Source organism: Schistocerca americana, chromosome 7, assembly GCF_021461395.2.
Source record: "Schistocerca americana isolate TAMUIC-IGC-003095 chromosome 7, iqSchAmer2.1, whole genome shotgun sequence".
NCBI lineage: Eukaryota > Metazoa > Arthropoda > Insecta > Orthoptera > Acrididae > Schistocerca > Schistocerca americana.
This window is the reverse complement of record NC_060125.1, coordinates 467,153,290-467,168,903: the sequence shown is the minus strand read 5'-3', so window position 1 is coordinate 467,168,903 and position 15,614 is coordinate 467,153,290. Positions and strand designations below refer to the sequence as shown.

At 43.5% G+C, this 15,614-nt stretch overlaps 1 protein-coding gene and 1 non-coding gene across 4 annotated transcripts in view; both read right to left on the bottom strand.

Annotated features, from left to right (window-relative positions):
• The window catches only part of LOC124622370 (probable dolichyl pyrophosphate Glc1Man9GlcNAc2 alpha-1,3-glucosyltransferase), an 81,638-nt gene that overhangs the window by 39,003 nt on the left and 27,021 nt on the right, over positions 1–15,614 (bottom strand). For all 3 annotated transcript variants that reach the window (XM_047148050.1, XM_047148049.1, XM_047148051.1), the window contains exon 6: positions 14,668–14,801. In XM_047148050.1, the coding sequence (XP_047004006.1) occupies positions 14,668–14,801 (134 nt within the window). The remainder of the gene's footprint in view (positions 1–14,667; positions 14,802–15,614) is intronic.
• Trnal-caa lies at positions 4,986–5,060 on the bottom strand. Its single transcript has one exon. It is a non-coding gene; the product is annotated as a tRNA-Leu (tRNA).

The window sequence follows — 15,614 nt, the reverse complement described above, 5'->3', positions numbered from 1 at the left end:
CAAATACAGTTAAACACCTGGAGGAGATATTGTCGTTGTCGAGGATTGAGGTGATTAAGCAATTAGTTACTGATGGAATCAGGGCAGCTGAATCATGGGAAGAAGAAAGGGCCAGAAGTGGCTCCCATTCAGTAACAGGTTCATTGTAGCATTCCACTTGATAAGTGGTAAAACATATGCGGGAAGTTCCAGAGAAGGTAAGCAGCTGGATAGGAGGCTGGCACCAAAGCCATTGCAAAATGGGTCATGAGGTGTTTCGTGAGAACTGACGGATCTGTACAAAGACCATCTGGAAGGGCAAGGCCCACAATGGACGACTGCCACTGACAACCTTGGAAGGTGCCATACCTGTGACGAAGGGATAGAAGAACCTAGAGAGGAAACAATGCATTCCCAACACAAGTAATGAGCTCTGGCATGAAGACATTTAAAGGTGATAAGGCCGGTGGAGGGCAGGTGCAACTTAAGATGCTACAAGGTGTGACAACAGTCACAGATAGTGGTGACAGTGGCCGTGCTCCACCACAGAACTGGCCAAAGCCGAATGGGGCCTGTCAAGCAGGGAACACCAACACCAGCAGTGCGAATTATCTTATTGACAGATCATGGATGATTTCATCAGACAAAGAAGATGGAAAAATGACTTGGGAGGTATATAGAACCAATCAGCACGGTGGAAAGCTCAGTGGGATAAACTGGTCATTAAGAGTTGGGAAGCGAATGAGAGAATAATGGGAAGTGGTCACTATCACAGAGGTCATCATGTAGCAACCAGTGTGAGGAAGGAAGAAAGGAGGGGGGGGGGGGGAGAAAGCGAAAGATCAATGGCAGAGAAAGTACCATATGCAACACTAAAATGAGCAGGGCAACCATCATTAAGAAGGCACAGGTCATGGTCTGCAAGAAATTGGTCAGTGAGTAGCCCCAACTAGATGAAAGTGCACTGCCCCATATAGAGTAATGGGCATTTAAATCGGCAAGGAGGAGGGAGGAAGGAAGGGAGGGGCGAGTTGCTTAAGGAGGGCTGCTGGAGCAGCAGATGTGGGTGGCCTGTCAGGAGGGGGAAAGAGACTGCAAACAGTGACTAGAGAGTCCAAGTGGACAAGGACAGCAACTGCTTCCAATGGGGCACGAAGTGGGACCCATGTACTAACAGTATGCATATGACCAATGGACAGGCACCAGCGGAAGCCCTCAAAGGGTGACCCAGTTCTGACAGAAAGCACGGAATTCATGAATGGTTGGTGAGTGAGCGTCAGTAAAATGAAGTTCCTGGAAAATAACACAAGCTGCCAAGTAAAAGGCAATATGAGACTGCAGCTCTGGGAGGTAATGGTAGTATCCATTACAGTTCCATTGAATAAGCACAGAGTGGGTATCCAAATGAGAGGCGAATGGGCTGGAGCCAATCATGCCACCAGTTCACCAGCTATCACAAAAGAGAATGGGGTGACATCCATAAATAAGAGGTCAGATACAGGTTACGAGGAGGGCAGGTGGCACCTCTGGGGATATCGGCAGACCTTGTCCTGGTCATGTTTTTTCTTCTTCTCTTTCATATACTGAGGAGGGCAGGGCACAGAGGGAGAGCAGGATTCTGCAAGATTTGGAACCAAAAGAGAATGGGTGACCTTGGGGCGCACAGACTGTGTGTCTCAAGGCCAAGTTTCAGTAGCAAGCCTCCAGCCTGAGGAACCCCAGAGGGGGGGATGCCAGGAGGGAGCTCCATCACCAGCGAACGCCAACGGAGGTGGGCCCTTCTTCAGATGGGGAGGGGGAGCACCATGTAGAGGGAAGGTTGTGGGAACAGCAGGGGAGGGGGAGAGGAGAGGAGGACAGGACTGGGTTAAGGAAGGGGGAGGAGGGGGAAAGGATGTAACAGAGGCCAAAGTAGAAGTCATTGATACACAGGATGAAGTCTGTCAAATTTATGATGAGCCACAGTGTAAGACGGACGATTCAGGGACTTAAACTCTTTTAACTTCTTTTTTGTTTCTTATTATCTGGACAGTCTGGTGTGTGGAGATAGACGGACATGGTGGAACACAGGAGCTTCCCTTATGGAACAGGTGACCACAGTCACCACACAGAGGGTCTGCCATATATCAGGAAGACGTGTGCCTGAAATGCAAGCACTGAAAGCATTTCATGGTTGGTGGAATGTATGGCTTCTCATCATGGCCATAATACATAACCTTGATCTTCCCTGGGAGAGTATCTCCCTCAAATGCCAGAATGAAGACATCTGTATCAGTGTGATTGTTCTTACGACCTTTCTGCATGTGCTGAACAAAATGAATGCCCAGTCATTCCAGATTGGCCTGGAGTTTCTCATCAGTTTGAAGGATGAGGTCCCTATGAAAAATGACTCCTTGGACCATGTTCAGAGACTGATGAGGTGTAATGTACACTGGGATGTTGCCAAGATGATCACAAGCACAAAGAGCTGCAGATTGGATAACAAAATAAGTTTTGATCAACATGGAGCTCAACCACATATTACTTAGACACTCTACTTCTAAAAACTTGTCTTTGATATTTCCCACAAAAAAGAATGGCTTTTTTGTGGTGAATGTGTCCCTGTCAGTCTTAATACAGATTAAATAATGTGGAAAGGGTTTCATGCCAAGCCGGTGAGCTTGGCCCTCTTCCCAGAGTGTATCCAGAGAAAGAAAGGCTGCGGGGTCATAAGAAGCAGGCTTCAACAATCTGTTACCACTCAAAGAGATGGCTGTAGGAGAAAGGCCAGATTTTTGGAACTTGATATGCTTCATGTGAAAAGCACCTGCCCTGATACCACCCACTCTGATCAAGGGCTCTCCCTACACCCACTTCAATCAGGCACAGTTCCCAATGGGCACCACCCAGCCACATGAAGGGCCATCTGGCATGGCAGCCATTGCCAAGAGTTCCTATGCTCTGGAATGACAAGCAACCACTCCCAGACATACACAAGAAGGTAACAGCTCAGGTATTAGAAGTGTAATCCCTGTGTTGTCACGGGTCTCAGCCATATGGGTTCATAACAGCACCACCACGTGGACTGGCTACACCTGCTGGTGACCTAACGGGTCAGATGGAGACTGCGGCAGAAAGAGGGGGAGGAAGGGAGGAGAGGAAACCATGCTGCACAAGCTAGGGAGGAAGTTCTTCCCTAAATGGCTTGCACTACAGATAGAAAATTTAGAAGTGGAGCTCAAACACAAAAGAGGGACCAAAAATGTCAAAAAGGAAGGATGAAAGAGAAAGGCAAGAGGAACAAAACCACAAGGAATACAGGAAACTAGGTATATAGCCTGGTCGACATACGTAAGAAGACCACGAGAGAGGCAGAAGGGAGAAGTGGGGAAGGGGCGAGGATGGTGAGGGAGGGCCACAGGGAAAGAAATGCAGCCAGAGAGGGAAGGGGCTGCAATAGCTAGGGGTCCTGTGGGTGCCATGTATGAACTCATGAAAGAACCAAGAGCACCCTTGGGAGGAGGGGAGGGGAGGGGGGAGGGGAGGGGATGGGAGATGGTGAAACTTGTAATGTATCACTTCAGGAACCCTCCCCACACACTACCAATGAAAAATGCGTCAGGTCTGAGCAGCAAAGTCCTGACCAGCTTAAGGAAAGCATATCAAGGAGCAGCCAAGCATGTAACAATGCATGGGATGGAGCAATATGGAACTGAATGTTAAATGGCCGCAAATTATGATTTTGCCTACATGCAAAGAAATGCACACATGTACTTATGAGCAAAGGGCCTTTACTTTGGTTGTTGTTTTCTATTATTCAATAGTAAAGTTGCTTTTTTAATTTAATGAGACTAATTTTTACATTCGCTGCTGCCCTTGAATCTGATATCATAAACATTCGTAAAGAGGCACTGTTTACATAGTTCTCACTTGGAGAAATGTTACGTAATTTTCTTTCAGCACTTTATCACGTGTTGTGTGTTGTATACGAACTTTTCTTCTGACAAGTGTTCCAAAACTGCTTTGTTCCTCAGCTGTTGTCTTCATTCTGATTTTACAATTACTTCTGCCCTTGCTTCCACATCCATTACTTCCCTGAATTGTTCTTTACTGGTAGCTCAAAATGGTATTGTCTTGAACTTACATGTTGCATTTATTTTCCTACAGGATAGAATCAAACTTGTTAAAAACTGTACAAATGGTTGAGAAATTTAAATTCCTACATTTTGTTTTATTGGGTATATGAATTCCCATATACAATCTACTGAAGTGAAAAAAATGCTTCTCTGTTTATATTTAAATATTCATGACTTTATATAAAGATAGGGTTTAATAAAGTTACAGCATGCCAAGCAAATAGGAGAGTGCCTTGATAAGTATGGTAAATTTCCATGAAAGAATGGAAAATTTTTATCATGCCTTCATGGTTGGTAAGATAGTTTATTCCAATGATTGTGTAAAGAATTTCAACAATGTTCAGTGTACAATTCATTGTTCGCAGACATCAGACTGAAAATGGAGAACACCGAGTTTCATGCTGTCATTAACATATTGGAGTCGACCGACATACTAGATACATTCACTCTGTTTTTACCACAAAATCCGACAGACCTATGTCATATGTTCTTCAATTCCATGAAAGAATGGAAAATTTTTATCATGCCTTCATGGTTGGTAAGTTAGTTTATTCCAATGACTGTGTAAAGAATTTCAACAATGTTCAGTGTACAATTCATTGTTCGCAGACATCAGACTGAAAATGGAGAACACCGAGTTTCATGCTGTCATTAACATATTGGAGTCGACGGACATACTAGATACATTCACTATGTTTTTACCATAAAATCCGACAGACCTATGTCATATGTTCCTCAATTCTGACTTATTTATTTGTAATTTAAATGCATGTTTTACGTTTGTAAGTGATGGGACAAATTGTTTGGCTTGTGTAAGTGTTTCCAGAATGAGATTTCCACTCTGCAGCGGAGTGTGCACTGATACGAAACTTCCTGGCAGATTAAAACCGTATGCCGGACCGAGACTCGAACTCGGGACCTTTGCCTTTTGTGGGCAAGTGCTCTACCAACTGAGCTACCCAAGCACGACTCATGCCCCGTCCTCACAGCTTTACTTCTGCCAGTACCTTGTCTCCTACCTTCCAAACTTTACAGAAGCTCTTCTGTGAACCTCGCAGAACTAGCACTCCTGAAAGAAAGGATATTGTGGAGACATGACTTAGCCACAGCCTGGGGGATGTTTCCAGAATGAGATTTCCACTCTGCAACGGAGTGTGCGCTGATATGAAACTTCCTGGCAGATTAAAACTATGTGCTGGACCGAGACTCGAACTCGGGACCTTTGCCTTTTGCGGGCAAGTGCTCTTGCTTACATGCTGTATAAAATCCGACAGACCTATGTCATATGTTCTTCAATTCTGACTTATTTATTTGTAATTTAAATGCATGTTTTACGTTTGTAAGTGGTAGAGCACTTGCCCGCGAAAGGCAAAGGTCCCGAGTTCGAGTCTCGGTCCGGCACACAGTTTTAATCTGCCAGGAAGTTTTGTCGTAAGTGCATTGTTGATGGCTAGTGCGTGCCAGTCTCTCGTGAGTAGTACCAGCGTTACTTGAAATGCACGCACGCTCAGAATATTGTTGAAGGTTGTTTTGTTCTATGTCGGCTGCGGTGTTGTGCTATTGTGTGCATCCTTCCTGTGTGTAAAAACACATAAATAGTGAAAATTGCTAACAGATAGTGTTTATCAAAGTTAGAGACTGAAGAACCCTTGAACAATGGCTCAGAACTTAATGATCTTTCGGACAACATCAGCCATTTTTCAGAAGACGACAATTACTCACGTGAGCTGGAGAGCGAAACCTGTGCTGCTGATACAAACGATGGCAGCAAGTATGAAGAAGCTAATGCACAAGTTTTTATTAGTCAGGTTTGTCATTCAGTTCAACAGCCCGCCCTTCATAATGAATGGTGTCATTTTGATGCACCCCCTGAATTACCTCTGTTTGAAGAAGTGAGTGGAATTCAGATTCCTGTTGATACATTATCAACCGAACTAGACTGTTTGTTGCAATTTTTTGATCACATCATGTTTCTAAAAGTAGAGTTGGAGACAAATACATATGCTACTGATACTATTTCTGAACTTCACCATCAGAACAGTATCAAACCACAATCTTTATGGAAGAAATGGAGAGCAGTGAGGATACATGAAGTATCTCAATTTTTTGCAATCGTTTTGTGCACGTGTGTGTGTGTGTGTGTGTGTGTGTGTGTGTGTGTGTGTGTGTGTGTGTGTGTATGTTGTAAAGAAACCTAAACTTAGGGATTATTGGTCTGAAGACCGTGTGCTTGCTTCATCATTTGCTTCTCAGCTAATGTCACGAAGCATTTTTTGCCATATTCAGGATGCCGCATGTGAACAATAATGCACTATAGACACCTCAATAAGAATCAGGCCATGACCTTCTGTATAAAATAAGAACTTTTTGGGACTTTTTCACAGAAAGATGCACAGAAGTCCTTTTTCTGACTGTGGATGAAGCAATATGTCCCCTTTGAAGAAGAATTGGATTCCCTGTTTATATGAAAGACAAACCAGAGAAATATGGGATAAAACTGTATGTTGTAAGTGATGCTCAAACAGGTTACATGTGCAATGCTGAAGTTTATATTGGAGGAAAAGGAAATATTGACAATTCTGACAAATCCCTGCTGCTGAGGCTGTGTTCCTCTTACTTGGGAAAAGGACATGTGGTATACAGGGACAGATTTTATACAAGTCCTGCATTCCTTGAAGAACTATGGGAAAGAAATACACTGGGAGTTAGAACTGTGATGAAGAACAGGATAAGTTTGCCTAGAGACCTAATAAATCAAAAACTAAAGAAAGGAGAAATGACATTTCGTCACAAAGGACACCTTTTCTGCTTGAAATGGAAAGACAAACGTGATGTACACATGTTGTCGACACAGCATAAGATGACTGCTTCACATGTCAGTGTAAAATCCATAAGTAGATGTGTTGAGGTAGTAAAGTCAGACGTACTAGACTACAAAAAGTGTGCATTAGTAGATTATATGTGTACATTAGCAAAGCAATTGGTTCACAAAGGAGGAGCACAACTAAATAAAGACACATATTCAGCATCTGGAGTTGCAAGTGCAAACAGACTCACAGAATGTCACTTTCCTGAGAAACTGCCACCAACTGAAAAGAAAACAAATCCAACTAAAAGATGCAAGGTCTGTTGGGACCAAGGGAAAGTTGTAGGAAAGCGTAGTGAGGAAAGAGACCAGATACTACTGTAGGTTATGCAACACAGGCCTTTGTGTTCCTGAGTGTTTTGAAAGATTTCATACCTAAGTGAAGTACTCTAATTTGTAAAAATGAGGAATAAAAATATTTCATAATAAAAAACTTTACCTAAAAATGAAGCATTTAGTATTTCCTGCTGACAAGTGAATTTAAATAAATAGGCTACCATTCCCTATGACTTACGAAAATTTTGTCGGCTTCGGGGAAAAATAAAAATGTTGAAAAACAGTGTCTTTGGAGTAATATCTACAAATCCCTATATAACTTATTTGTGCTGAACATATAAACAGGAATGATGGAAGGTTAAGCTGATATACTGCCCAAAGAGGTAAGTGGATTAGTAAATTTAATAAAAAACTGTAAATTGTAGCAAATTTCCTCAGGATCCGGGTATTAACTGGATAGCCATCCCGTTAGGCTCCAATGTGTTAAACATTTTCATTTGAAGGATTGGTCTGCTGCATAAATCAAAACAGAATTGGATGAAGTTCACATGGACTCTGCACCATCATTGAAGACCATTTACTTTTGGATTAATGAATTTAAACCTGGTCGAACAAGTACTGAGGCTGGAGCATGCTCTGGCAGTCTAACTGAGGTCACCACAAAGGAAACCACTGACAAAATCCATGATATGGAAATGCAAGACCATCAAATAAAAATTCGGGAGATTGTTGAGACTGTAGGCATCTTAAGTGAGTGAGTGCATAATATCCCGCAAATAGCTATGAAGAAGCTGTGTACGAGGTGGGAGCCACGATTGCTAACAGTCGACAAAAAATGCTCCTGGCACAACATTTTAACACAATGTCTGGTGATGTTTAATCACAATTAACAAGACTTCCTGTATCGACTTGTATCTGTCAATGAAACCTGGATCCATCATTACACACCACAGCCAAAATGGCAGTCAAAATAATGGGCAAAGGATGGTGACAGTGGATCAAAGAAGGCAAAGACCATTTTGTAATTGCTGGTAAGGTGATGACCACTGTTTTTTGGGATTCTTAAGGAATAATCCTCATGGATTACTTGGGAAAAGACAGAACTGTAGCTGGACTTGATTATGTTTTGATGTTGGATCATATGAAACTCGTGTTGGCTGAAAAAAATATCAAGACTGGCACACATAAAAGTGCTCTTTCACCAGGATATTCCACCATCCCACACATCAGCGATAAGGATGGTGAAAATGCATGAATTGGTGCCTCATACCCTATAGTCACCAGACTTCTTCCTGTTCTGTAACTTGAAACTTTGGTTAGCTGGGAAGAAATTTCCATCAAATGAGCGATAGTGGCATTCAATGAGTATTTTCCAGAGTTTGACAGAACCCATTTTTCCGGTTGGATGAAGAATCTGAAGGTCATTCGACCAAGTTTATATCCTCATCTACATCTACATCTACATGATTACTCTGCAATTCACATTTAAGTGCTTGGTAGAGGGTTCATCGAACCACAATCATACTCCAGAATGAGATTTTCACTCTGCAGCGGAGTGTGCGCTGATATGAAACTTCCTGGCAGATTAAAACTGTGTGCCCGACCGAGACTCGAACTCGGGACCTTTGCCTTTCGCGGGCAAGTGCTCTACCATCTGAGCTACCGAAGCATGACTCACGCCCGGTACTCACAGCTTTACTTCTGCCAGTACCTCGTCTCCTACCTTCCAAACTTTACAGAAGCTCTCCAGCGAACCTTGCAGAACTAGCACTCCTGAAAGAAAGGATATTGCGGAGACATGGCTTAGCCACAGCCTGGGGGATGTTTCCAGAATGAGATTTTCACTCTGCAGTGGAGTGTGCGCTGATATGAAACTTCCTGGCAGATTAAAACTGTGTGCCCGACCGAGACTCGAACTCGGGACCTTTGCCTTTCGCGGGCAAGTGCTCTACCAACTGAGCTACCAAAGCACGACTCACGCCCGGTACTCACAGCTTGCCCGCGAAAGGCAAAGGTCCCGAGTTCGAGTCTCGGTCGGGCACACAGTTTTAATCTGCCAGGAAGTTTCATATCAGCGCACACTCCGCTGCAGAGTGAAAATCTCATTCTGGAAACATCCCCCAGGCTGTGGCTAAGCCATGTCTCCGCAATATCCTTTCTTTCAGGAGTGCTAGTTCTGCATGGTTCGCAGGAGAGCTTCTGTAAAGTTTGGAAGGTAGGAGACGAGGTACTGGCAGAAGTAAAGCTGTGAGTACCGGGCGTGAGTCGTGCTTCGGTAGCTCAGTTGGTAGAGCACTTGCCCGCGAAAGGCAAAGGTCCCGAGTTCGAGTCTCGGTCGGGCACACAGTTTTAATCTGCCAGGAAGTTTCATATCAGCGCACACTCCGCTGCAGAGTGAAAATCTCATTCTGGAAACATCCCCCAGGCTGTGGCTAAGCCATGTCTCCGCAATATCCTTTCTTTCAGGAGTGATAGTTCTGCAAGGTTCGCAGGAGAGCTTCTGTAAAGTTTGGAAGGTAGGAGACGAGGTACTGGCAGAAGTAAAGCTGTGAGTACAGGGCGTGAGTCGTGCTTCGGTAGCTCAGTTGGTAGAGCACTTGCCCGCGAAAGGCAAAGGTCCCGAGTTCGAGTCTCGGTCGGGCACACAGTTTTAATCTGCCAGGAAGTTTCATATCAGCGCACACTCCGCTGCAGAGTGAAAATCTCATTCTGGAAACATCCCCCAGGCTGTGGCTAAGCCATGTCTCCGCAATATCCTTTCTTTCAGGAGTGCTAGTTCTGCAAGGTTCGCAGGAGAGCTTCTGTAAAGTTTGGAAGGTAGGAGACGAGGCACTGGCAAAAGTAAAGCTGTGAGTACCGGGCGTGAGTCATGCTTCAGTAGCTCAGTTGGTAGAGCACTAGCCCGCGAAAGGCAAAGGTCCCGAGTTCGAGTCTCGGTCGGGCACACAGTTTTAATCTGCCAGGAAGTTTCACATCAGCGCACACTCCGCTGCAGAGTGAAAATCTCATTCTGGAAACATCCCCCAGGCGGTGGCTAAGCCATGTCTCCGCAATATCCTTTCTTTCAGGAGTGCTAGTTCTGCAAGGTTCGCAGGAGAGCTTCTGTAAAGTTTGGAAGGTAGGAGACGAGGTACTGGCAGAAGTAAAGCTGTGAGTACCGGGCGTGAGTCGTGCTTCGGTAGCTCAGTTGGTAGAGCACTTGCCCGCGAAAGGCAAAGGTCCCGAGTTCGAGTCTCGGTCGGGCACACAGTTTTAATCTGCCAGGAAGTTTCATATCAGCGCACACTCCGCTGCAGAGTGAAAATCTCATTCTGGAAACATCCCCCAGGCGGTGGCTAAGCCATGTATCCGCAATATCCTTTCTTTCAGGAGTGCTAGTTCTGCAAGGTTCGCAGGAGAGCTTCTGTAAAGTTTGGAAGGTAGGAGACAAGGTACTGGCAGAAGTAAAGCTGTGAGTACCGGGCGTGAGTCGTGCTTCGGTAGCTCAGTTGGTAGAGCACTTGCCCGCGAAAGGCAAAGGTCCCGAGTTCGAGTCTCGGTCGGGCACACAGTTTTAATCTGCCAGGAAGTTTCATATCAGCGCACACTCCGCTGCAGAGTGAAAATCTCATTCTGGAAACATCCCCCAGGCTGTGGCTAAGCCATGTCTCCGCAATATCCTTTCTTTCAGGAGTGCTAGTTCTGCAAGGTTCGCAGGAGAGCTTCTGTAAAGTTTGGAAGGTAGGAGACGAGGTACTGGCAGAAGTAAAGCTGTGAGTACCGGGCGTGAGTCGTGCTTCGGTAGCTCAGTTGGTAGAGCACTTGCCCGCGAAAGGCAAAGGTCCCGAGTTCGAGTCTCGGTCGGGCACACAGTTTTAATCTGCCAGGAAGGCACAATCATACTATCTCTCTACCATTCCACTGCCGAACAGCGCGCAGGAAAAACGAACACCTAAACCTTTTTGTTCGAGCTCTGATTTCCCTTATTTTATTTTGATGATCATTCCTACCTATGTAGGTTGGGCTCAACAGAATATTTTCGCATTCAGAAGTGAAAGTTGGTGACTGAAATTTCGTAAGTAGATCTCGTTGCAACGAAAAACGTCTTTGCTTTAATGACTTCCATCCTAACTCGTGTATCATATCTGCCACACTCTCTCCCCTATTACGTGATAATACAAAACGAGCTGCCCTTTTTTGCACCCTTTCGATGCCCTCCGTCAATCCCACCTGGTAAGGATCCCACACCGCGCAGCAATATTCTAACAGAGGACGAACAAGTGTAGTGTAAGCTCTCTCTTTAGTGGACTTGTTGCATCTTCTAAGTGTCCTGCCAATGAAACGCAACCTTTGGCTCGCCTTCCCCACAATGTTATCTATGTGGTCTTTCCAACTGAAGTTGTTCGTAATTTTAACACCCAGGTACTTAGTTGAATTGACAGCCTTGAGAATTGTACTATTTATCGAGTAATCGAATTCCAATGGATTTCTTTTGGAACTCATGTGGATCACCTCACACTTTTCGTTATTTAGCGTCAACTGCCACCTGCCACACCATACAGCAATCTTTCCTAAATCGCTTTGCAACTGATACTGGTCTTTGGATGACCTTACTAGACGGTAAATTACAGAATCATCTCCAAACAACCTAAGAGAACTGCTCAGATTGTCACCCAGGTCATTGATATAGATCAGGAACAGCAGAGGTCCCAGGACGCTTCCCTGGGGAACACCTGATATCACTTCAGTTTTACTCGACGATTTGCTGTCTATTACTTCGAACTGTGACCTTCCTGACAGGAAATCACGAATCCAGTCGTACAACTGAGACGATACCCCATAGGCCCGCAGCTTGATTAGAAGTTGCTTGTGAGGAACGGTGTCAAAAGCTTTCCGGAAATCTAGAAATACAGAATCAACTTGAGATCCCCTGTCGGTAGCGGCCATTACTTCATGCAAATAAAGAGCCAGCTGCGTTGCACGAGAACGATGTTTTCGGAAACCATGCTGATTACGTATCAATAGATTGTTCTCTTCGAGATGATTCATAATGTTTGAATACAGTATATGCACCAAAACCCTACTGCAAACCGACGTCAATGATATAGGTATGTAGTTTGATGGATTACTCCTACTAACTTTCTTAAACACTGGTGCAACCTGCGCAATTTTCCAATCTGTAGGTACAGATTCATCGGTGAGTGAGCGGTTGTATATGATTGCTAAGTAGGGAGCTATTGTATCAGCGTAATCTGAAAGGAACCTAATCAGTATACAATCTGGACCTGAAGACTTGCCCGTATCAAGTGATTTCAGTTGCTTCGCAACCCCTAAGGTATCTACTTCTAAGAAACTCATGCTAGCAGCTGTTCGTGTTTCAAATTCTGGAATATTCCATTCGTCTTCCCTGGTGAAGGAATTTCGGAAAACTGCGTTCAATAACTCCGCTTTTGCGGCACAGTCGTCGGTAACAGTACCATCGGCACTGTGCAGCGAAGGTATTGACTGCGTCTTGCCGGTTGTGTACTTTACATACGACCAGAATTTCTTCGGATTTTCTACCAAATTTTGAGACAATGTTTCGTTGTGGAACCTATTAAAGCCATCTCGCATTGAAGTCCGTGCCAAATTTTGCGCGTCTGTAAATTTTAGCCAATCTTCGGGATTTCACGTTCTTCTGAACTTTGCATGCTTTTTCCGCTGCCTCTGCAACAGCGTTCGGACCTGTTTTGTGTACCAAGGGGGATCAGTTCCATCTCTTACCAATTTATGAGGTATGAATCTCTCAATTGCTGTTGCTACTATATCTTTGAATTTGAGCCACATCTCGTCTACATTTGCACAGTCAGTTCAGAAGGAATGGAGATTGTCTCTTAGGAAGGCTTCTAGCGACACTTTATTCGCTTTTTTAAATAAAATTATTTTATGATTGTTTCTGGTGGATTTGGAAGAAACGGTATTGAGCCTAGCTACAACGACCTTGTGATCACTAGTCCCTGTATCAGTCATGATGCTCTCTATTAGCTCTGGATTGTTTGTGGCTAAGAGGTCACGTGTGTTTTCACAACCATTTACAATTCGCGTAGGTTCGTGGACTAACTGCTCGAAATAATTTTCGGAGAAAGCATTTAGGACAATCTCGGAAGATGTTTTCTGCCTACCACCGGTTTTGAACAAGTATTTTTGCCAACATATCGAGGGAAGGTTGAAGTCCCCACCAACTATAGCCGTATGAGTGGGGTATTTATTTGTTACGAGACTCAAATTTTCTCTGAACTGTTCAGCAATTATATCATCGGAGTCTGGGGGTTGGTAGAAGGAGCCAATTATTAACTTAGTACGGCTGTTAAGTATAATCTCCACCCATACCAATTCGCACGGAGTATCTACTTCGACTTCACTACAAGATAAACCACTACTGACAGACACAAACACTCCACCACCAATTCTGCCTAATCTATCTTTCCTGAACACTGTCTGAGACTTCGTAAAAATTTCTGCAGAACTTATTTCAGGCTTTAGCCAGCTTTCTGTACCTATAACGATTTCAGCTTCTGTGCTTTCTATTAGTGCTTGAAGCTCATGGACTTTCCCAGCACAACTACAACAATTTAAAACTACAATTTCGACTGTTCCTTGATCCAAGCACGTCCTGTATTTGCCATGCACCCTCATCACCCAGTTTTGAAACCAATCATCTCCTGTCCCTTCAGAAACTCTTTTTGTCCTCCGTATTACAAAAAACAGTGTAATTAAGGGAGCCAGCATCATTCAAGATGGAGCAGCCCACCCTGTACTTTCCCGAGGCCTTCTAACGTAAAAAACCGCCCAGTCCACGCCACACAGCCTCCGCTACCCATGTAGCCGCCAGCTGAGTGTAGTGAACTCCTGACCTATTCAGCGGAACCCGAAACCCCACCACCCTATGGCGCAAGTCAAGGAATCTGCAGCCTCAAAGGAGACTGTCGAGAAGTAATGCAAACTGTTTATGAAACATCCTTTTTTATTGCTTTTTTACCAGACTTATCAAACCACCCTCATAAAATACTTATGCCCTTGCCTCTACATTCATTTCTCCTTGCACTATTCTTCTCTGGTAGCTCAAAATAATATTGTCTTGAACTTAGATACCCCATTTATTTTTCTAAGGGACAGAAGCAAACTCGTTAAAAATTAATGAAATGGTTTAGAATTTTCAAATTTTACATTTTGCTGCAACAGGAACAAGAATTCCCACACTGAATGTGCTGAAGTAACTGCTATTCTGTTTAATTGTTTATATTTAAATACTCATGACTTTATATGAAGGTTAGACTGTAGCAAATTTACAGTATACCAAGCAAATATATATAAGGTAGTAAGTTCCAAACTCTCATGTTTTGTCAGAACAGAATTTACAGAAATCTAATATACTTATTTATCAAAAAAAGTTTTAAAATGACACCCACTTACCAGTATAGACACCAGAGTTAACATGAAAGTCATTTTCGGAGAGACAGAAGGCAGTATAGTGTGCTCAAATTCTTGCACAAGTCCACCTGTCATCACAGCAGAGCTATGTTGCAAATTCATTCCTAATTTCCTGCCTGAAACCAGCAATTAAAAGAATGTATTAAATATTTCCATAAGATACACGGTGATTGTGATAGGAACACACAAAATTTTTGCTTGCATACACTTCTGTATTTGATAAAATAATAAATGGTATACTACATGAAATAAGGGAAAGACAACCACTGGCCATGTGACGCATAGAAACACGTAACAGAAAATGGTATTGCTACTAGCTTTTGAGCTCTTGCTCAGACTCTCTGCAGTGGGTGTGAGCATTTGGGTATCCACGTGGATGTGTGTGCGAATGTATGTACATTGGCTAGAAAAAGAGTAAGAGGTCAAAAGCTAATGTGAATACTGTTTTCTGTTATGTGTATATGCCACACATCAGTCCGCTATAGGTGAGTGGCCACCTTTCCCTTATTTTAGATATTGTTTCATGCAGAAAGTTCCATTATAATATCAGTGTATTACTTTACGTATAGAATCAATACAACAATGAGAATGAAATGATCAGTACTAATAAAGTAACATATTTTTAAAGCTCAAGAGTATGGTATGCTCTTGAGAAGCTACTAAAATTGTTACATAATGAAGTGATATTTGTTCCACTGTTTTCACTTAGTTCTTTAAGAGCACTCATACAATTGGGACAGAAAACGCACACCTAGCTACATCATAAAGGAAAAAAACCTAATGTCATATGCTTTAATGAAACATGCCTTAGCAAAGTGGGTGTAGACTTGTCTCCAGAAGCAGTAGGATTTTGAGACACTGAACCTGTGTCCAGAGAAAAATGGCTGTTTTGCCATCTTGAAACATTTTCCACAGTACCCCTACACTCT